General features: G+C 40.8%; 1 protein-coding gene across 1 annotated transcript; it reads left to right on the top strand.

The window, feature by feature from the left end:
* Positions 1-16,733: 16,733 nt before the first annotated feature.
* On the top strand, positions 16,734-21,671 carry LOC140926680 (uncharacterized). The gene has a single exon (XM_073376397.1). The coding sequence runs from the start codon at positions 16,734-16,736 to the stop codon at positions 21,669-21,671; it is 4,938 nt and encodes a 1,645-aa protein (XP_073232498.1).
* Positions 21,672-23,305: the final 1,634 nt, after the last annotated feature.

Here is a 23,305-nt window from a genome sequence, read left to right as displayed (position 1 = left end):
GACCCAGTTTTTTGGTTTGGATACCATCCTACTTTGAAGCTCTCTAGTATCTCCACCTTTACTCTGATCCTAACATATAGCATGGATAACATATACATCAATCTACAATACAGCATAAAATTTTTGGCGATCGGAGTAAATATCACGTGGTTATAGTGCCACGCCTCTTTGGGGTCTGAGTCGAAATTCTGCTGTTGCCGGCATTTTTGTCGTCAAAATCTATCGGCTACATATAGTGCGCATTAGTGCCTTGCGTTGAACAGAGTTTCACCAAAATAGCAAACACCCAATGCGAGAAATTCAGCGGTTTTTAAATTTGTATAGGTAATAGCATGATTTGTAGTGATATTTGGCATAAATACCACGAGTGATATTTCAAAATTGTTATACGAAATTTCACGAGCCGTTAGGCGAGTGAAATTTGAGACAATTTTGAAATATCACAAGTAGTATTTATGCCTAATATCACGTACAAATCATGCTATTATTTGTTTATACTACTAGCCACAGAAGGTTTGTAATTTCCACATGTAGGTATTTCAAATTAAGCTGAAATACCACTGCTCTAAGCCAATCAAATTGCAGAAATTTCTCATGTAGTAGTATAAAGGTCATAATTTATGTGAAAATGATGAGCGAACTTTACACGAGTATATCTAATAAATTATGAGATTTATCCCCTTTTTTTGGAGATCTTCATAACAAATGGGTCCTTGCAAGTCAGCAAAAAGCTTTAGGGCCGTGTAAATGCGCGCGATTTCGAGCAATGCAAACATATAGGAATTATATTTTTAGCTATTTGTTGACGTTTGTCAGCGTTTCAGAGTCCTTCTGCATTTGCAATATGTCCCATCGAATGAAAACATTGCTGACGCGCCCTCCCATTGATTGTTTCTTGTCGAAGGAAGCGTAGGCCCGAGTTTCAAGCGAGGTTTGGACCACAGATTTTTAACTTGATGTCTTTGGACAGCAACTGTCGCAGAGGAATGGCTAGAAGCCCGTTGCCTCATTACTCGCCTTAGCCTACTCCGTATTCTTCAGGAGTTAATGTTTTCGCACAAACGATACAGATGGAACATAACGTCTATGTCTTTCCACCTTTCGTTTTTGTGAGACCTTTGTTGCGGTACTTTTTTGATCAACGCCCAAGTGTTTCGCTTTTACCGTCATTGTCCCTGGTTTACAACGGCATCGTTATCGGTGAGCAATACTCCAAGCTTTGGCAGTAGATTCTTTTCTTCTTGGGAGGAAAGATGATCCGGCCGTATTGCTTTTCCCTTCCCGCACTTGCCCGGATTTCATTGCTACAATCCTGGACAAAAGTCCTTGGGACAGTACTGCAATATTCATATTTTTCTGCTATTTTTCGGTTCCCTCTTTAAAACAGTGCAGCGTTTTCGAAATTTTCTTGCAGTTCTCCCTCCCCCACCCGATACAAAGTTGAAACTCGGAAAAAAATTCTGGATACACGAGTCCAACATTGTTTGCAGGGTGAGGGGAGGTGTTGGACCTGTGTGACTTGGAAAACGCCCCAGAAATGCAAAAGTGTCCCAAGACTTTTGTCCATGATTGTCTGAAAAAGAGGTGGGAAGAAAAAAGGCAATTTTGAGGGGTTTTCAAGCCTGTAAAAGTGTTTATTCGGGATCCTGATTAAAGATCGTAATTGAACAAATCTTTTCCAAGCTTTTCGGAGTTTTCTAAACGTGATTTAAGAATTCGCTCGAAACGAATGATATACACCGGAAATTGTGGAATCTCATAACGCGTGCTTTATTGCAAAGGATAACATAACTTTAAACAAGACCCACCTCCAAAAACTGTTAAGGAAGCAACGAGTTTCTAACGTTATGGTGTACACAGTAAGAATTTCGGTAGGCAAAAGAGCTAGAGTCGTGATATACGACAAAGCACGAGGTCATTAACCGGGTATATAACTTGCTCAGAGGTGTCAACATTACAGTCGCCAGTCAGGCCAGTACTCAATATGAGCACGAACGTCAAAAATCCAGTAGGCTTGGTAGAGAAAATAACAACGTCTTCCAAAAGATAGAACGGCCGTGAAAAAGAATTAAGGACATTAAGCCATGTGAATAGCCGTCCCTGTCATTTATACAACACAAAAATGCGACAGGAGCTGTAAATGATGTAAGATAAAAAGCGGTTGTTTCATAATACGTCTCAGGTTTCGTTGCAAAACAGTTTTTCGCTGACTTCTAGAGAATTGTACCGGGTCATTTTTGGTTTGAAAGTGTTGCTAATATGTATATGTCACGAACTAAGTAAACAACCAAGCGAGTTTACTTTCACCATGAGCTAGAGGCCCGATTTTATTGCTTACACCCTTTTCAGCGAGGGTTCTTTCTTTCAGCTATTTCCCGATTAATTTCTTCGTGTTAATTTTGCTGATCTGCACGATGAAAATGGCTGCCCTGTCTCAAGCCAGTTCAATAAGCTAAATGGGCAAAAATCTTCTGATCAAGTTTATGTTGGAAGTACATTTGCAGTAGTTGCCTGTAATGTCTGTAATTTAGTCCTTAGGAACCCGTCAGAATCGGAATTTCTTCTATCAGAAGCCTTCTTGTCGCTGAAGCGGACCATCAACGAGCATGTTTTGAAAGAATCGGACATCGATCACAGGCCCGCTCAGGATTTATGCTGCGTTAGTACAGACAGAGATTCTAAAAGTGATGAAGGAGAAACTCCCCAAGAATTGAAAGAGGAGAAATTATCTTTAGAAAGCAGCTTTCCGGGAAGCCCGCCAAAATGCCCTACTCCACGAAGACAAAGCCCCGCGCGCCAAAATTTGAAATCCCCCTTGACAATGTTCACACGTCTTCTTCAAGTTCCTGTGACGACTCCTCGCAATCTGTTGGATCTGTATCGTCAATTTCTTCGTTATTAAATGGAAAGTTTGGCTCTGCGTATAAGAAGAGAAAGATCAGACAAAAGGTGGAAGCTGTAATGGGAAGCGTCGAATCTGTATGTCTAGAGCAGGGAGAAATCTTGAGGGACGTTGTTGCACAAAGCTGCCTGTTTCGGCGTAAGTAAACTTTCAATGGGATCAATGGGAAGGAGGTCATTTGGGATGTGTTTAGTGAAGTAGCGAACGAGCTGGGAGTTCGAAAGGCATTCTGCGAGCTCGTACCTGAGGAGCTGTGGAACCAGCGTGTACAAATGATGTTTGTGCCAGATTGGATGTTGCTTCTTTGTAAGCTGGAATCAACAATATCTGACGATTCCTGGCAGATTATCTTAAATCGGACTCGACTTGGAAAAAGCGGGGTGAGTTAGCCACTGACTATTTTTTGTGTTGTTGTTGTTGTTGGTGTCGGTTTTCTTTAAGCTTACTAGAACTATAAAGTAATCCCTCTAACCATAAATATATGGTGGTCTATTCCATTCAAATGTCCACTCCCATTCCCCCCCAAAAAGTCATTTCCGAGGGGATTGACTGTGACGGCACCTTTGATCTTTGGAAAATTTCTGAGGGGTGTAAGAAAAATTGGCTATTTCTGTGGGGGGAGGCAGTACCTTTGATCTTTTTTTCTTTTCTTTTAGAACTCATCAGACACTCCGATCTTGCTTTCCAAAAGCAACATAAAGGCACTTTGGTCTTTGGTGTTTGATAAAGTTCGAAGCCTCTTTGGCATCACCCAAATACAAGATTTTCCTGGTTATGAAGTTTCTCTTGAAAGTGCCCTAACATGGATTATCAGGGAGTTGAGATTACATGGTGTGCAGAAAGAAATAATTGACCTAAGCCTCAAACTTGATGGTAGGCCATTTGCAGGTGAGAACACAGTTATCTTTAGTAAATACAGTGTACCTTATAATATATTTCCAGATTCCTTTATTGTATTTTGCAACAACTGTGTTGCACTTAAGAAAGAAAAACATAGAAACAATTTAAATCATCAGTGAAACTGGGTTAAAAATTTAATTATGACAGCAAGGGACATACAACAGTGTCCAAATTATTTCTTAACTGTAACTGAAACAAGTTCATCCTAACGAAACCCTGTGATCTTTTATCATGGGTGTAGTCTTGGACTGAAATAACCTTTTTCGTCAGTATTCTTAAATATTTACCATTCCTTATCCATAATTTTCACTTGAAAGATATTCAGTCATAGACTAAGACAGTGCAGAGATAAAATAATTTAAAGCAGGGTATATAATATAATGGGAGTTTAAAACTTGTTGTCCATATTATTGTTGTCTGTATTAGGGAGTAAATTTTAGAGAAAATACATGAGCTTTTTCTTGCGACAAATCCATTAAATACAGGTGACTGTATTAAGTTTGAGGGGGGGGGGGGGTAACATCAAAGTGGCGGGGTAGACATAACCAAACACTTTGAACTCTAGGTCATGAAGTGGTGCTTAAATTTTTGAAATTCCCTTTTTTTTTGTTTCCTCTCATTTGTAGGGCACAGTCAGGTCCTGATGGGTGTAGTCCCCAAAGACACACCATTCCTGTCTAATCAGAGCTGCAAATCACTGCAGTGCCCTTTACCTATTGCTAATTGTAAGGAATACAGGTATGTTGTATTTAAATTTGATTCATTAGTTAAATAGTTATTTGTTTCCAAAATAACTAGTTTTGTTAGTGAAAATTTTATTGTACCTTTTTGACTGTGTAATTTTTGGTTGTTGACCAGTTATACATGCAAGCTGAAATAATTTGTGGATTTACAACAAATTTATTATATGAGGCCTAAAGGCCCCAGTAAACGATCAGTTTTGAAAATTTTACGTAACCGCAAAGGTCTTAATTTATTAGTGGGCCACTCAAACCCAACCTTATGTTTTCAAGTCTTAAGAACTATCTGCCGCAGACTAGACTAGCAGTATGGTATTTTATTTTCCTTTTTTTTTTCATTTTAGTAATAACTTCAGTTTACCAGTAACTTTACTTTTTATTATTATTAGGGAAAACCTAAAGAAGCTGATTGTTAATGTGAACAAACAAAAGGATGCACTAAAGAAGAATGGAATCACAGTGGATGGAGTGCATTATGCTGTGAGATTTAAAGGTAAGTTACATATAATGAATTAATAAGGCATTTTTTAGTACCATAATTTTCAATCCAAATGTCTGCATGTACATTGACCTCTTTTTAAAAATTTATATCTACAATTATACTTGAGCTGAAGGTCCTCTATCTTTTGCTGGAACAAATAGGGAAAGCGGACGTTCAGCTTGGGAAACGAGGAACTGAAGTAGAATGTTGCTTTATCTGCAAAGCATTGAGGGTATGTGGATATAATTATTCAAAATCTCTGAGTCAAAAAATTCTACCATGCAGGTTTTGACCTTACCAATGACCAACTTACCAATATAGTACTATTAGATTTTCAGTTTCGTTAGGTAAAATTTCTTAGTAAAAACTAGCTATGAATAATGGCTATTTTTATTGCTGCTTTATTATGGATGTAACTGCAATCTTGGTCTGCATACAGTTTGATATAGCTGCATAATGATTGTTTTTAAAACAATTATTATTCATTCAAAATTATTTCCAAGTTAAAAACTTGTAAGTTGCTGCCTCAATGTTCATAATACATGTATTTGCATGTTCTTTGGCAGTGGATGTTTAGTTTTGATAGCAGATATTCTTCAAATAGCAGTTGTCATCCTTGATTCCTACTTGCTTTAGGCAGCAGTTTACAGTAAAACCTTAGACTACGAGTAGTCCCCCATTTTTCCTCAGGGATAGTAGAGCGTGCGAAACGCGAGGGCGCGTGAAAATCACCCCACGCGAGAAAAGGCGACGCGCGGCGGGGAGAGAGAAAAATGCCTGGCTTATTTCATTATAGTACGCATTTAGCTCCTTCCAAGCTCTCTATGTTTCTTGTACCCTATGTGTTTAGCTAGCGCGATGACCACTATGATGACTACAAAGTCTTAAACATTTACACTCGTACAGCAGAGATACAAGGAACATTCCGAGTGAACCACATCGGTAAAGAACACGCGGCCTTTGAGTATTTTCTGGTGTACAACTACGGATCGGGGTCATAAATCAAATGCCTGTTAAAATGTTTCATGTTCGATGGATTCTTTCCTCAAACCTGCACAATAACAGATTTCTGGGTTTTCTCCTTCTGATTCTAAGCACTCGAGAGAGTAAATTGTTGCAGACTATCGAAAGTCATGTCGCAAATCAGCTTCACTCACCGTTACGTCCCAAGTGTAGTAAACAGCTGTATCAAGAAAACCTTTTTCAACTTTCTTTATACATTTAACGTTTAAAACCTAACCGAAAAAGGTAGATCGTTGAGTGGAGAACTTAGTAGACAGAAATGAAAGCCAGATGACCACATTAAATGCCACATTTGATCCCTTTGTAGGAACACTGACAATAAATAATATGCCTTAGTGCAATTCTTCTGAATGACTTTTAAAAGTCAATTTTTAAAAGTCAATTTTCTCAACAATGCTTGCACAAAAATACAAAATATGGCATTTAAAACTTCCAAAATAGACCAAATAGCTCTTGAATACTGATATAATAGCCTTCTCGGGCATCTCAGGGTCGACGGAAGAGGATTTTTTCTAGCCAGGCATTTTTTTTCTCTCTCCCTACCGCTTGTCGCCTTTTCTCGTGTGGGGTGATTTTCACACGCGCTTGCGTTTAGCACGCTCTACTATCTCTGAGGAAAAATGGGCGACTACTCGTAGTCTAGTAAAACCTCAGATAACTCGAATTCCCTAGTAACTCAAACTAAATTTCCCTTCCCTTAGCTTTCTAAATTTCAATGAAATTTACCCTGATAACTCAAATTCCTTACTAACTCAAACAGTTTTTCATTTCCCTTCAGAGTTTGAGTTACTGGGGCTGTACAACTGAAGTTATTTTTTCTTCTTAACACTTAAGACTGAATCTCCACCAAAGCAGTTGAACTACTGTGCTCCTGCTGTCCCTTTTCCTTGATTATCAGTACAATATGGGAAACTGTACTGATATTAGCATTATGTCTTCCTAAACTGGTCAATGGTAGCTGGTCATGGAGAATTATCTGGGAGATTTTAGCCAATCAGAAATAGACAAATACTTTGAATGAACAATAAACAGATATATAATTAACAACATTTCACGGCTCCATTATTTTAACTAGCTCTAGGTTTGACCTTTTTTTTAACAGCTTGACCAAAACTATCCTTTCAATGACCAAAAATACGAACTAGTACATTTTATCACCGAATATGATTGACCTCCCTTGCAAAAAGTATACTACTACTTGAAGCCAAATTTTTCCCTTGATCATTTGCTTTATTCAGTTTTGTTCTGGGCAAGAATATGTCTGAAATCCATTTCCTCTCTCAGACTGACATGGTCATGGTGTCGCTTGTTACAATGGTAGAACAAGTATTAGCTAAACATGTTCTATTTCCAAAAAAAGTGACACACAAGTCGGTCCATCTCCCCTTACTGGCCATTTAGTAAAAGATTATTGCAGTTATGTTCACAACTTCAGAGCAGGTTTCCTTTACAGCAAATGCTTATTTAGTTAAAATATATGATTTTCAAATTATCACTTTCATTAATTTTATTCATCACTGACAAGTTTATTTATTTATGAACTAACAAAAACACATCGCCGAGGGTCATGGGCTCACATCCAATGCAAGGCTGATTTTTATGACACAGCCTACTACATAATTATTTGAATGCACATGGCTGCTGATGTGATCGATATATGATGTTGCATATTGTGCGAACAACCAAGAAAATTTTAAAATATACCTTGTCAGTGACTCAGTTTTAGACCTGAATTGCTCTTGGCTATCACATCAAGCAACTCTGATCTTATGCTTCATTTTATTTCGTGCTTAGCAACCAACCACAAGCATCCATAACTTGATGCTTGCAAGATAAGCATTTACCATTTTGTTAGATTCAGTGCTGGTTTCAACATGTGGTCACCTTTGCAATGTCATGGTGTTCATTTAATTATCCTGGTAAATAATAAATGAGAAATATTTAATGTGCCATTCTCATTTAGAACAATAATTAAACTTGTTTAACATGATCCAGCATTAAACCAAATGGTGAGAACAGAGATAACTCGTCATGCTTTAACACAAACATCCTTGAGAACAAAGATGTTGACACAATGTCAAATGAAATTTAACAACATTTAGATTTCTTTCAACACTTTCTCAACTAGGTTTCAACATTTAGGTCCAAAAATGCTCAAACTTAAACATAATTTTGTGGAAGTGGAAGATATCACATATGTCATTAAGTTGCACTATTAGCATGTAGCAGATATGAGGCCAGCATTGGTTTTCTGTAAAGTCCTTCTTAGCTGAGAAAATTTATTTTTAAGTGACAAGTGAAAGGGTTCTTATCTGAATACAATTTTTGCCTGCAAATTATTTTGATTGTTGTACTTGCCGCTTTCCCAAGAAACCAAAAGCATAATTATTCTTGTTACACATGACTGTGTCATAGGGACTTGATAATCACATGGGAGCATAAGGGGGTAGGAGCACTGTACAGAAATTTGTGTAAACACCGAACAGAAAAACATAAGAAAAATGCAAATTGCATTGAAACTACCTGAATATTCCTAAATACCACAAACTGCTTGGTTTTCTAAAACTGTAATATAACAACGTAAATTAAAAATTTTTGCAAAACCACATTCAATGTAAACCCTAATGCCATTGTTCTTTATTTTCTATATCAATCTTTGGTTGTAACCGTTACTTTTGGCAGCATGAAACTCTGAGTAGCAAAACAAATGTCTTGCATCAAATCATCCAGCTTTTTATTTTACTTAAATGTGCATGTGTTTTATTTATAGACATATATATGTGTAAAATAATTTATAAAAGCACACATATGGTTCATTCCTTCATTATTCACAGGTTTTTTCAGTGCATCTTTGCAAATTGCTGTTATCGATTTCAACCATTTTTTGTTCACAGGTATTTTCATATGGTTTTTCAGAGGTGTTTCTTAGGCAATTTTCTCAAAATTTTTTCATAGGTTTTTTCACAGGATTTTTCAGCGGTGTTTTGTAGGCAATTTTATTAAACTTTGATCACAGGTTTTTTCACAGGGTTTTTCACAGGCTTATTTTAGTCACAGGTTTTTTCACAGGGTCCTAAATTTTGAAATTTTCTCAAAATTTAAGCTGTGCAAAATTCACAGGGTTTTTCACAGGGTGTTTTCTTGTCACAGGGTATTTCACATATTTTTCACAGCATTTTCACAGGTTTTCATCCAATAGTGTTGTTTGGAACACTTTAGCATGTCCAAGGCCAATATATTGGAGGGTAATTTAGTTATAGTTTTGGTTTACTAATTAAGAATTATCTGATGATACTTGTTGAGGCATGCAGAGCCCTTGATTACTCATGAATTTCAGCATTTGTACTGTAGTTGTCATTTTGAATTCACAGTAACTTAATTATAAAAGGCATTCAAAACAAGGTTATCTCAATACAGTTAACCTCTATTCAAAAAATTAAATTCCCTGGTATAGTGAGTGAATCTCTTCATCCCAGCATTTATAGCTTAATAAGTATGTTTTCTATAAAAAACACTAACTTTTTATATAGACCTCATTTTAGCAATAATATTTTGTAAATTAAGCCTTTGCCTTTTATAAAAGGGGAAGTTTCACTGTATGGAAAAGAAAACAAAAAGCTTTTTTCAGACAAACATGGTGTTTAATGCCCCTGTCTATAAAATGTTGGCAATTATCCTTGTCTTGTTTTCCTAGAGAGCACATATTATTTTCCCATTTGATAATAATATATCCAGGTCTTCCTTTACTGTAGGTGTGTTGTAGGGGCACTGTCATAAAAGTCGACTGAAAGCATGTCATGTAAAATACTTGAGTTTGAAATCTATAAAACTGTTAAGTACCACTTCAGGGAAGATATCCCCCACAACTAACAAAATAATGAATCTTCTTTTTTCTAGTTTCAAAGGCATCCGTGATGACTTAGAGTTCGTTCTTGAAGATTTTATCATCTATTAATCTCTGCAACGCCCTTCACTGCGAACTTTTAAAGAAACACTGAACAGCTGTTGTCAAATTTGGGTTTGTTTTCATACAAAGTGGGTTATCTTTTGATGAATGTAATGCCGAATTGGCAAATTATGGCCCTGAGAATTTTAGCAGCAGAATAACTGTGAAGATGAAGGAGGGCCAAGAAACTGCTGTTGAAAAGCACAACACCCAGGTGTCTTCATTTTCAGGTACCTTCTGTCTTGTTTAATTTTTGTCATGATTACTTTCATTCGCTTTATCCACTTCAGGGCTTTTACTTCTGTGCTGTAACAGCTGCATGAGTTTCACTTTTGTACAATACCTTGATCCTTAATATGAAAACTGTAAGACTGGTTTGTAATGGAGATATCATTAAGTTGTGAATTTAAATCCTCACCCTGTTTGTTTCTTTCTGTACTTTTTTTCCTGAAGGTTCTACTGAACGTGAGTTCCTCACAAACATTGAAACGATTGTCAGGAACTGCTTGCCTCATGACAAATTGAAGTCATATTTTGCTGATCCAGAAAGTGCTAAAGAGGCGCTCCTGAATAAAGTCACATTTTGTAATGATAGAATCAAGGTATGGCTCAGGATATTACATGATTTGAATGTTTCACTTAAACCAGTGCAACACACAATAATATTTTTTTATGTAGTATGAGAAACATACACTGAAAAAGATGGTTTCTGTTTATTCAATGAATTTGTTCTAGTAGTATCAGGACATGGCTATTTCAGACACATTCACCAGAGACTTTTGTTCAAAGCAGGAGACTATTACCCTCACAGGTTCAGGTACATGTTACAGTCATCATACTGTTATTTAAAACCTTTCTTTCCCTTTCACTGTGATAAACCAGACAGTTTGAATTAATGACTGCATTTACATCCATCTACCATGGAAGTTGTGATAGGCTTAGCTAGCAGTCTGTTAGTATTAATACAACCCCATGACGTGACCATTGTGTATCAAGGGTACATCATTATTGCATCAGATTACTGCATCCCAACTGAGTGAATGTTCCTTAGCATGTAAAGCACACCCAGTGGTTTGTGTTCTTGCATAATAGTCCTCCCTTAAAAAGAATACCCCCTTACACTTCGTGATGTGACTACCTAACCTGTTTTCCTTAGAAACTGGAAAAGAAGTTCAAAGAAGACTGGAATTCTGGCAGGGCAGGCTACGTGAAATCGAGGAAAGATATGTGGAGCTGTCAGGGAAGTGTGTTGGTGGGTCGGTTGCTAAAGGGAAACGAGGAAAGAAAAGGCAGAAGGTAGACAATGCTGATCTTTCTCAGCTATCTGATTATGCAGTAGAAGTGTTCTACCAATTTTTTTTAAAGGCAATCAAATAATAAAGTCTATTTTTACTTAATTGGAAGACACATTGGACAGTTTTATGAGAAATAAGATATGGGGCAAAATCCAGACACGTTAAGTTAAAACTAGTCAAGCTGATTTTGCTTTTTTGAACAAAATTCTTAACTTTAACAAGTGGGAGTTACAAAACACAGGTCACAAGGGAAGGTCACTGCATGCTGTTATAAAAAAAAACTAAGATAGGCAGTTTCCCCTTAACTTAAAACACCTTATTTCAGATTGTAATTTGGGCTTTTCGTATCATTATTCATTTTGATTTCAGGTTTCCACTGACTGGAAAGACATTTCTGAAGTTATTAGAAGTAGCCTCTTCGAGGAAGATCAGCAAGATTTAATTGACATTTTTGACATACAGGTATGTGTCAGGTAATTCACTTTTAGTAAGAGTGTAAAGTACCATTTGAAAATGGAAGATATGCATAATGTCTAAAACTATGTTACAATAATAAATTTAGACAAGAAGGTTAATTAGCTGTAGTGGAGTTTCTTGTAAATCTTTCACCCGAGACCAGCAATTAAAAGCCATTGCATGACGAGAAATTCAAAAATAATTTCCAGTCACTTTAACTGACATTCAAAAACTCATAAATAATCCATGAAGAAAAAAACAAAAGAAAGAAATGCTATAATAATGAGTGTCGATCTGATAAAGGCACGGCTAAACTTTACATCCAATTTTTTAGATTAACAAAAAAACAGATCTAAATATTAGTACAAGATTGACAGTATATTGAGAGATTTTGAAGCCCTTCAAAAAATTTGCAGTCATGTATAATCAGAACCTGGAACTACACTCATGCTGGTCTTTTAAACAATATTTAAAGTTTGATTATAGAATGAGGCACATACATTATCATTTTACAAGTAAAATGTTTATCTCTCCTAAAATGTTTAAGATATTCACAAAGTACCCCTCACATTCCACAGGTAAGAAGTACATGTCACTGCTCCATAAATGAATTGCCAAACCACACACTTCCCTCTGTCTAATAGAGCATTTTCTTAAGTGTTTAGGGCTTGCAAACACTTTTAATGCTATTCATTTGTCTGTATCATGGTGAACTGTACTCTGAGCTGTGGAAAAGTTACCTGTATTTTAGACCCACCGTCAGTTACTGCACAGTCTTCAATATTGATTTTGACAGTTTAACACCCATGGAAATATGCCTCTTTTTTCTTTTAGTTCAAAGAATGGGGATTCCTTTTAAGGGAAGTGTTTGGCTGCAACCTGGGCACTAGTGATTATGGCCACATCACCATTGAACATACCAGCATGCTGTTTAGAAACCTCCTCAGCTTGAGGGAGTATTCAAATCAAGGCTTTGAGGCAGCACACTCATTACAGCTTCAGTTATATTCAAAGGCTACTTCTAATGACAGGCGTGGTCAAGCTACATCAAGTTAGTTTTATATTTTACTTTTTTAGTACTTTATTTTTTTATATTATCATACATCTCAACAGTACAGTACTTGAAACTAATATTGTCACCTGCTACTTAAATATTGTTAGAACTAAACTAACAACTCTTTTTATAGAAACGTTAGGAAGCTCATCATGTCATTTTCACATTGTTTTGTGATACCACAGATGATGCATTAAGTTCATAAAGATATGAAAAGCTCTTGAATTTTAGCTACCCTCTTAAAAGGTCTTGAATCTAAGTTGAATCAATGGAAAATCCTTGAACTTTAAATCTTGTTTTGAATATCCTTTAATCTTAAGATCTTTCATTGTTAGCAAAATAATTTCCTGTTGGAGAACATCCATAGGTATTAAAAATACCTTTAGCATCAGTTTTTGATGGGATACTGCAAACTGTAAACTGCAATCTGCAGTTTTTTTTTGTATGTGAGGCAAACCATTCCATTTTAGAGGCTGCAGTTGGTCCAGAAACAAAGAAGTGTCATGGTCAAAAGATGACATGTCCTGGATTTTCACCATGAATAACTTGTTCAACAAAATTAATGTTTGGCAAGGATGCTCTTTCTTATGAATTTGACAAAGGTTTAAAATGAGTGGTAATATCACCGGACTGTTTACCTATCTATCAATATGATCATGCACTGTGGGAGCCGCTTTTTCCTACAGTTTTGACCAGTTTTACTTCCTTCCTGGAACAGCCACAAAGTCCACAAGCCTTGTCCAGCTAGCAGCCCAGCTTCCAGCAACACTGGCCCAGTCAGCAGCTCTTCAACAAGCCTCTCATCAAGCTCTGCCACTAGCCCTTCAAATTCCAGTTGCGGCCCTTTGTCCAATTTCACAGTGGATACTAAAACTGCCTTTGTTCCTCAACCATCAGAACCTTTGTTTATCCATGATTTACGAATTTGTGCTGCAAATGATTGTTCCAGAGGCCAGCTTGCTACCCTTAATCTTCCGCCTGTAATTCAAATTCCAGATGATGACATCGAGCTGGTTGTTGATCCTGGGCATCTTAACGATCCTCTGCAGTCCCCAGTCAGGCGTTTAGAATCAGCAATCACTAAGGGTTATAGACTGATGAATGCGCAACTGGAGAAACCAGTGATGATGAGGATTTCGACACTACAGTCAAGTTTGGAGGTTTACAGGCAGCACGCCGAAACCGGGGAGTTTATGGAACCCAGTTTTCCCTGAATTGTTTCAAAGCTTTCAATAAGATACTTTTTATTAGTGTGATGAAAATGCTTTTGACAATATTATTGTAAGGGTTTCCCCTCCCTCATAAGGTTTACAGGCGGCACGCCCAAACTGTGGAGGTGGTGGAACCCAGTTTTCGCTGAATTAATTTTTTCAAAGGTTTCAATAAGATAGTTGTTATAAGAATGGAAACTCTTTTGACAATATTATTCTAGGGGTTTCCTCTCCCTCTTATGGTTTACAGGCGGCACGCCTGAACTGCAGAGGAGATGAAACCCAGTTTTGACTGAATTAATTGTTTCAAAGCTTTCAATAAGATGCTTATGATAGGAAGAATGAAATTGAATTCTAACTTTTTTTCAATTTTACCAAGGACAACACCTTCACATAAGTTATTGTCTCAAAAGTAATGTTGTTTGCTCTTTTTTTAAGTTTTCAGGCAAAAGACATGGCATTGATGTCCAGCTAAAATTCCAATGAAGAACCGAATGAAAAAAAAAGTCCTGCAGGTCAAACCAGGGAGTTTGACATTGCACCGACTGCAGGTGACAAAAAACAAACGGCTCTTTTAGGAGCCACCATATGTATTAAAAGATAATGGCCAATCACAGAGTGGACCAATAAGTGTTCATTAAACTGTATCATTTGAATCTTTATGCCCTACTTTTAGCAAAGATTGAACAGATTTAAAAGCTGTTTTGTTGAGCACAAACTGATTTTTTGCTGGTAAAAGTAGCTACTGAGTTGTTAACTATTAACTTGCTACAAATTAAGCACAAAATCACTGAAATACATATAAAATTCATATAGGCTTTTCAATTTCCTTTAACAGGTAAAAACATTATTTAGTAGATTTAAATAGCATGTCTGTTTAGTTAGTGTCTATATAAGGTAAAATTTGCTTTTGTGGTTTTACTAAAGTTGCATGGAGAAGTTGCATTGTTTTGGTTTAAAAAATTTATGTTCTATTTTCAACAATGACTACAGCTTCCCATAGATACTATTGTCTTCCAAGGTTGATGTTTTATGCTCTTTTCAACTTACACTTTAGTGAATAATATGACATCCATGTCAAGCTTACATTTCAAAGAGGCAGAGAAGAATAAAAAACCAAAATTAACCTATGTACAGGTCAATCAAGGAAGTTTGATAATTAACACTACTCTTTGCAGGTAAAAAGTGGAAGAGAAACAACTTCCCAGATATTTCAGGGAAGTGAAGTCCACTTTAAAGCCATTGCCTGAACGTTTGATCAATATTGAATAGACTGCAAAAAAACAGTTCATAAAAAGAAGTTTCAAACAGTTACTTTTTTAATGAAGAATCTTATTGAAAGTTTTCCATTCCTTGTGGTGGAGTATAGATCTGGCCATCAGATTACCTCTACCTCCCTAGTGGTCCGTCCTTGTCTTGGACCCAGCTCTAAACTTGCTTTGGCTGTTAGACGTTTGGTTAACAGATCCCCTGACGACTCCTCATTAATCTGATAGTGCTCCAAAATCTACGGTTCTTGGCAGCCTGGAGCTCCTCCTGAGGGCTAAGGTCAGATCTTTTCTCCACTTTCTGTAGGTCACTGTACCAGGCCGTATCATTTAGTTTAAGGAAGGTTTGTTCATGCAATGCATCAGTAGCCTGCATAGCAAGCGTTTCCAAACGCTTGCTACGCAGGCTAATGCATCAGTAAATGAAGTGAGGCTATACACTTTATAGGAAACTCGCCTTGTTGATGGGCAGTAAAATGGATGCTTCTTATGAGGTACCTGCCTTATGCTATGCACCCTGCATCCCATTTGACAAACTAAGTGCCCAACTACCTTTCAGGAACTTGTGGGAATTGTAAAGTCACCCAACCACCTAAAAATGAAAGTAGACAAAACCGGTTGGGTCTTCAGCACATTTTTTTGACAGGAGAAGTGTAAGTTTAAGCTTTCTGAGATCATCTGACATTCTAAGTAAAATAAAGATTTCATTCATTCCCGCACAGTCGTTCTGTTTCGTCACGCAACGCTCTTCTCCCGTAGCCGGGATCAGTGTGTGATGAGCAAAACTCGAGGAACGCGCGCTCGTGCTACTGAGAGAATCGGCTAAATGACGCTCAAAGTATTTTGCTACTAAACTGGGAACTAAATGCTTAAGAAAATAGCAAAGTTTGAGGGTAAAGACTGTACGCACAACTTAAAAGATGATTGGGTAGTACCTTAGGTGGTTTTTAACTAGGAATATTCAAGTGCGTAGATCTAAATTAAAAGCGATGCAAAATGCTTAGGTGGTATTAGGCTTTGTGCCGTTTAAATTCGCCACTTACCACGTAAACGAGGATTAAGGAAAGCGTTTATCTGCTCCGTAAGCCCTGCCAGCCACGATAAATATCCCATTTTAAAATCTTGCGATCTCCTGTTAAGAAATCCAATGTCGGGCACTGAAGACTCGTTCTCCTCCGCCACTACGTTGTTATTGCGTTACTTTCAGCGGTATCTAGCGCGCGCATGCGCCCGTGAATCATCTTTGTAATTCCATGCGGTTCTCGTTCGGTCTTCAGTAAACCCTCGTTAAGACACAGTTTGTTCCTTATTGGCGTGGTGGCAGCGGCTTTTACCCACGTACGGTGGACCCTAACACAAGTGTGGTCGTCTGGAACCTGTGACCCTTATTTTCACGAAGTGCGAAGATCAACAAATCAACGTGAATTCGCCGTAACCGCTCGTGTAGGAAAACCAACATGGCCGCCGCTCCCAGGGCGCCTAAACAATGGCAGCTTACGAAAAACGAGACCATCACCTCGTACGAAAGTTGGAGGCAAAACTTAGTCTACATCTTATCCCTAGACAAGAACTTTGTCCCATTTTTAGAGGCCACATGGCAAAAACAAACCGCCGCCAACCCTCGAAGAGGCCTTACGAATGATGGCACGTCTATACCTGAGGCACAACGACTTACTGCCGCTCAGAAAAATGCCCACCTGGATCTTCTGCTCGGACAGATTGCCAATTTTTGCCCCGTGATCTCCAGGAACTCCATAGTAAAGCACTCTACCTCTCTGAATGACATTTGGCAGAAAATTCGCCAGCATTTTGGGTTCCAGTCCTCCGGAGCCCATTTCCTCGACCTTGCAAGCATCAGCCTTCAAACTGCTGAGCGACCAGAGGACTTATTCCAACGCCTCATGGCCTTCTTCGAAGACAACCTCCTTGCAGTTAATGGTGGCTTAACCCACCACGGTGAGCAGGTGACCGCAGATGAAGATCTTTCCCCATCGCTCGAGAACACTATAGTAGTTCTGTGGCTGCAGCTGATCCACCCTGGCCTACCATTACTGGTAAAGCAGAAGTATGGTTCTGAGTTGCGTAACAAGACCCTTGCCTCACTCAAGCCAGAGATCTCACAAGCACTTAATTCCCTCCTTGATGAACTACGCTCCATAGAGGACACCAAAGCCATGCGTATTAGCAATGTCAACCCCAGACGCACCTCTAATGGCGGACAGGGCCAACCACGCCGCCGTCCATTTGTATCTTGTATTCTCTGCAAAACCGCTGGACGCCCTCACAACACCCATGATCTAATGGAGTGCCGTTACCTGCCTGATCGTGACAGGAGACCATTGGCCCGCTCACGTCTTATAAACGACGATCCTGATGAGTTTGCGACCGGCGACTGTGGCCCTTATGATGAGTGTCGCGATCATGCCCTCCCGCCTGAGCACAGTGATGTACCTACTGCACCTACTGCACTCCGTGTCAGCATCATTCAATCACCTGTTCTCAACACCTTTTACCACGAGCACCCGGTGCAGCTCACCCTTGATACTGGCGCCACGTCTAACATGGTTCGTGCCTCGGCCGCTAAGTTATATGGCCTACCTGTTACCCCAGCTTCTCAGATGGCCCGCCAAGCCGATGGAGTTACCCCTATGGATGTGGTGGGTGAAGTGCATTGCACTCTCACTCGTGGACAGCAAGCATTTGAACTAGACGCCCTAGTTGTTCGCCAACTCGATGTTGACATTTTAGCGGGAAACCCCTTCCTGGCCCGAAACGACATCGGCATCCGTCCTGCCAGGCGCCAAATTGTAATCGGCGGGTCTGACGTAATCCACTATGGTACTGCTTCCAAACACACTACTCAACCAGCTGTGCGACGCACCCAGTCCTTTCTCCTACGCAACCCGCAACGCACAGTTATACTGCCAGGAGAATACGTTCAGCTTGACACCCCTTGTGATTCTGACCCAGATACGTTATGGGCCCTTGAACCCCGACTAGACTGTCCATCCAACACCCCCCTCAAGGCAGAAGGAGCATGGCCCCCACCTCAACAAGTCCTCTCTGTGGACCACGCTGTACGCATAACCAATACGACTGACTCTCCTATACTTCTTCGGACCGGCGAGCAGCTGTGTCATGTAAGGCATGTTATACCTGTTGACAGCATAGACACCACATCTGCCCCTACCTCTACAGCCACTACTGCCCCTACCTGCTGCCAGCCCTTCTCCACTAATGTGATCCTTGACCCCGATGGCTGCTTAGACGAGGACATTCGCGACAAGTTCAGAGCACTGAATCTGGAGTTTGATGATGTTTTCAACCCCACTATCTCGAAATATAACGGCGCTAGCGGTACCATTGAAGCTGTTGTCAACATTGGTCCCACACTCCCCCCTCAGCGTAAAGGCAGACTCCCACAGTACAACAGAAGCACCCTTGAGGAATTGCAAGCCAAATTTGACGAGCTCGAAGTGGCTGGTGTGTTTGCCAGACCTGAACAGGTGAACGTACACGTTGAGTACTTGAATACCTCCTTCCTTGTTAAGAAACCCAATGGGGGTAGCAGACTTGTGACATCCTTCGGCGAAGTTGCCCAGTATAGCAAGCCCCAGCCTTCTCTAATGCCTAACGTCGATGGTGTACTGCGTGAAATTGGGAAGTGGGAGTATATAGTTATCTCGGACTTGTTAAAGTCGTTCTATCAAATTCCACTGGCTCACTCTTCCATGAAGTACTGTGGGGTAGCCACACCCTTTAAAGGCATCCGTGTGTATACCCGCTCTGCTATGGGCATGCCTGGGTCGGAAACATGCCTCGAGGAGCTAATGTCTCGAGTTCTGGGTGACCTAATTCAAGAAGGTTGTGTTGCCAAAATTGCTGATGACCTGTACGTTGGTGGGAGCAACCCTACAGATGTCCTTCATAATTGGCGGCGCGTTCTTTCCTTGCTTCAACGCAACAATCTTCGTCTCTCCGCGCCCAAAACACTCATCTGTCCCAGAAAGGCCACCGTGTTGGGTTGGGTATGGTCTAATGGCACCCTACAGGCTAGCCCCCACAAGTTAGCCGCATTATCCTCTGTTGACCCTCCTACTACTGTTCAAGGCCTACGATCTTTCGTTGGTGCATACAAGGTGCTCAGCCGAGTACTCCCTAAGTTCGCTGAATTGCTGGACCCCTTGGATCAGGCCACCGCTGGAAAGGAGTCTCGAGAAAGACTAGTGTGGTCCGATGAGTTACTCCTGTCTTTCAAGTCCGCCCAACATGCCTTGGAAAACCACAAGACCATCACAATCCCCCAACCCCGCGACGCTTTGTGGATCGTGACAGACGGTTCTGTGAAGAATAGAGGCATCGCAGCCACACTCTACACCCACCGGAACGGTAAACTGCTGTTGGCTGGTTTTTTCAGCGCGAAACTGCGAAAGCATCAAGTGACCTGGCTACCGTGTGAGATCGAAGCTCTGGCCATAGCTTCCTCCATCAAGCACTTCGCCCCTTACATTATCCAGTCATCCCATACAACCGAAGTTCTGACGGACAGTAGGCCTTGTGTCCAAGCCTACGATAAGCTTAGGAGAGGAGAGTTCTCAGCCAGCTCCAGAGTTACCACCTTCCTGTCTACAGTCAGCCGCTATTCTGTCCATGTGCGCCACATTGCAGGTGTTGAAAACCTCCCCTCAGACTTCGCCAGCAGACACCCAAGAGAATGCTTGGACTCCAGCTGTCAGATTTGTCGCTTTATTGCGGAGTTGGAAGATTCTGTTGTGCGCAGCATCTCCGTGAGCGAAGTCCTAGAGGGTTCTGTTCGAATGCCCTTCACCAGCCGCGCCGCATGGCAAGCTACCCAGCTGGAATGCCCTCACCTCCGGCGAACCCATTCTCACCTCAGTCAAGGTACCCGACCTTCAAAGAAGGCTACCAAAATAATTGATGTCAAACGCTATCTTCACGACGTCGTCATCGCCACTGATGGTCTTCTCGTTGTCAAAGACCACCCGCCTTTCCAGCCCCCTCGCGATCGCATTGTTGTCCCTCGCACTGTTCTTGATGGACTCCTGACAGCCCTTCACATCCGTTTCAGTCATCCTTCCAAGTACCAAACCAAGCGCCTTTTTAGCAGGTACTTCTTTGCTCTGGACCTTGACAAAGCAATTGAGACTGTCTCTTCCTGCTGTCACACCTGTCAATCTCTGAAGACTATCCCTAAACACCTGCACCCGCAGTCTTCTGCCGATGCTCCTCCTACCATTGGCGTATCATTTGCAGCTGATGTCGCTAAGCGTCATCGTCAACTGATCATGGTTCTAAGGGAAACAGTGTCTTCGTACACCGTGTCTTCCTTCATCGCGAGTGAAAAACTCGAAGACCTCCGCAATGCCATCATCATGCTCTGCTCTCAGCTCCGTTCCCTTCGCGACGGAGGGGTGATCGTCCGCGTTGATCCTGCCCCTGGCTTCTCCGCCCTTGCCAAAGACAGAGTACTCCTCTCTTATGGGATCACCCTGGAGGTTGGTAGGCCCAAAAACCCTAACAAGAATCCTGTGGCTGAGCGCGCAATCGAAGAGCTAGGCTTGGAGATCCTCAACTTGTCTCCTGAAGGAGGCCCCGTCTCTCAAACTACGCTGTCCTTAGCAACGGCCAATATGAACTCCCGCATCCGCCGTGATGGCCTCTCAGCTCTTGAGTTGTGGACGCAACGCGACCAGCTCACTGGTGCGCAGCTTCCAATTGTCGACCGCCAGATTATCCTCAGTCAAAACTTTTCCCGCCAGCAGAATCACATGCCGAGTGCTAAGTCCAAGGCCCATGGCTTTACCAAAGCCTCCATCCCCACTGTCCTTGTTGGTGACCTTGTTTTCATCAAAGGTGACAAAGACAAACTGAAAGCCCGCGACAAGTATCTTGTGATCGGCATCGATAAAGACCTTTTCTGTCAGCTCCGCAAGTTTACCAGTTCACAGTTCAGCAGTAAGGTCTACACCATTCCTATGTGTGACTGCTACCCTGTCACCCCAACTGTCCTAGCTCAGACTCCACAAGGACCCATCCGTGGCCAGACCGAATCCACTGCTTCTGACTCTGACGATGATCCTGTTCCCGTCGTCCCTTCACTAAGACCCCCTACAGTGCTTGCTTCTCCACCAGTGGATACCTATACTGTTCCGGTACACCACTCAGTGTCTCCAGCTCATTCTCAGCTACCCGCCCAGGAACACCCCCCAATCCCTGAAGTCATTATGCCTTCTCGGAGTCCTCCACAAGCTCCCCTGGACCCCTCTTTTACTGATGATGCACAGCCGACACCTGCTGCTGTTATCCCCACTCGGAAATCTGACCGCTCGCGGAAAGCCCCATTTTGGCACAATAAGGACTGGGACTTTGACTAATAACTCTGCCGTGTACTCTCTAGCCGTAACTACGGTCTTTACCATGAACTGCGTATTTTATTAGCTCACTCGTACCTTACCATAAGGGGGAATACACCCCACCGTTACATTCAGTTTCATATTTATTCTAGCTCTTTCATTACTTTTAGCCGTTGTTATCCTATGCGGTTTTAGTCTACTGCTCGTATCAGTTCAGCCTATTGTTCATGTTTTATTTCTTAGTTAGGGTAGGAAAGAAGGAGGAGGCAATCACGCCACTACGTTGTTATTGCGTTACTTTCAGCGGTATCTAGCGCGCGCATGCGCCCGTGAATCATCTTTGTAATTCCATGCGGTTCTCGTTCGGTCTTCAGTAAACCCTCGTTAAGACACAGTTTGTTCCTTATTGGCGCTCGTTGTCCAAAAACACCACATTTAAGGCGCGATCACCTTCCACCGTGTGTTTTCTTCCGCTTGCCTTTGAATTGCGCTAAAAGTTTTAAACTTTCCAGTTCATAAACAACATTTCTGTGAAAACGTAAAAGGCAGATCTATGTCGTTGTCAGCTATAACGGATTCGTTAATATCTCGCCGTCAATTTTCCTGTAGCAAACTAGAAATTTGTCAAGTAACATTCCTTGTCAATCACATAGGTTATGAGAATAAAGGACGTGATCACACAGCGCTTGATATAAAATAACTTGTCCTAACCATTTAAGAGGGAAATGTGTGAGGACAGGAAAAAGGAATTTACTTTTGATATGTGGGTTAAGTACGGGTGTTCTTGAAACAATGGATTCTGTTTTTTTTTAGAGGCTATTCTCACGTACCATGTGCTACCTTCCGAAACGGAAGTCTTTTCCCGTGAATGAAAACATGGACTCAAACGAGCGAGAGGAGTTATGTAAAAAAGGAGAGCGAGTATTCCGAGTAAGGGATGGAAAGTATCGTTCAATAGCGCATTCAAAAAGAGAGAAAAGAAAGCAAAATAAGGCATGGCAGAGGAGAGAATGGGAGGAAGGATTGAAGAATGAGAACTTTCGTGTACCAGAAAGAGAGGAGTTGCCTCTAGAGGAGAAGAATTATGAGAAGACTCGTGGACCAGGGCCGAGTTGTTCAAAGCTGGGTTAAGATAACCCCGGGTTAGTGCGAGATTTGAATTCAGATTTGAAAGCTTAAAAAGCATTTCAGTTTTAATTCTTTTAGTCTACAAGTTGATGATTGAAAGCTCTAGATTTGACAGAGAAAATTATCCGAGAAAATGCTTTTGAACACTAGAAAGAGAAACTCGGGTTAAATTTAACTCCGGGTTAAGCGCTAATCGACCTTCGAACAACTGGGCCCAGAACTACAGAAGATGCCGGAAGAGGGAGGGGAGAATGAAAAGGTTCGCGAATCAGAAAGTGAGAAGGTGGCAGAACCACTGCAAGCAAACAAGAAACGGATCGAGGCCAACAAACTATCTCCAGAGGCAAATACTTTTTCCAGAGGCAAGGTCATGGTCAATTTATCACATTCGAAGTTAAAACGGAAAGGTCATACCGACGAGAAATACGTGCCGGCCGCAAAAATTTCACGGAAACAAATCGAAGTTAGCTCCAGAAAAAATAGCATCGGCAAGAACGCAAATGCTCTCGCGTTTAAGGAGATCAATA

This window comes from Porites lutea, chromosome 1 (genome assembly GCF_958299795.1).
Source record: "Porites lutea chromosome 1, jaPorLute2.1, whole genome shotgun sequence".
Classification (NCBI taxonomy): Eukaryota; Metazoa; Cnidaria; class Anthozoa; order Scleractinia; family Poritidae; genus Porites; species Porites lutea.
This window is presented reverse-complemented; position numbering and strand designations above follow the sequence as displayed.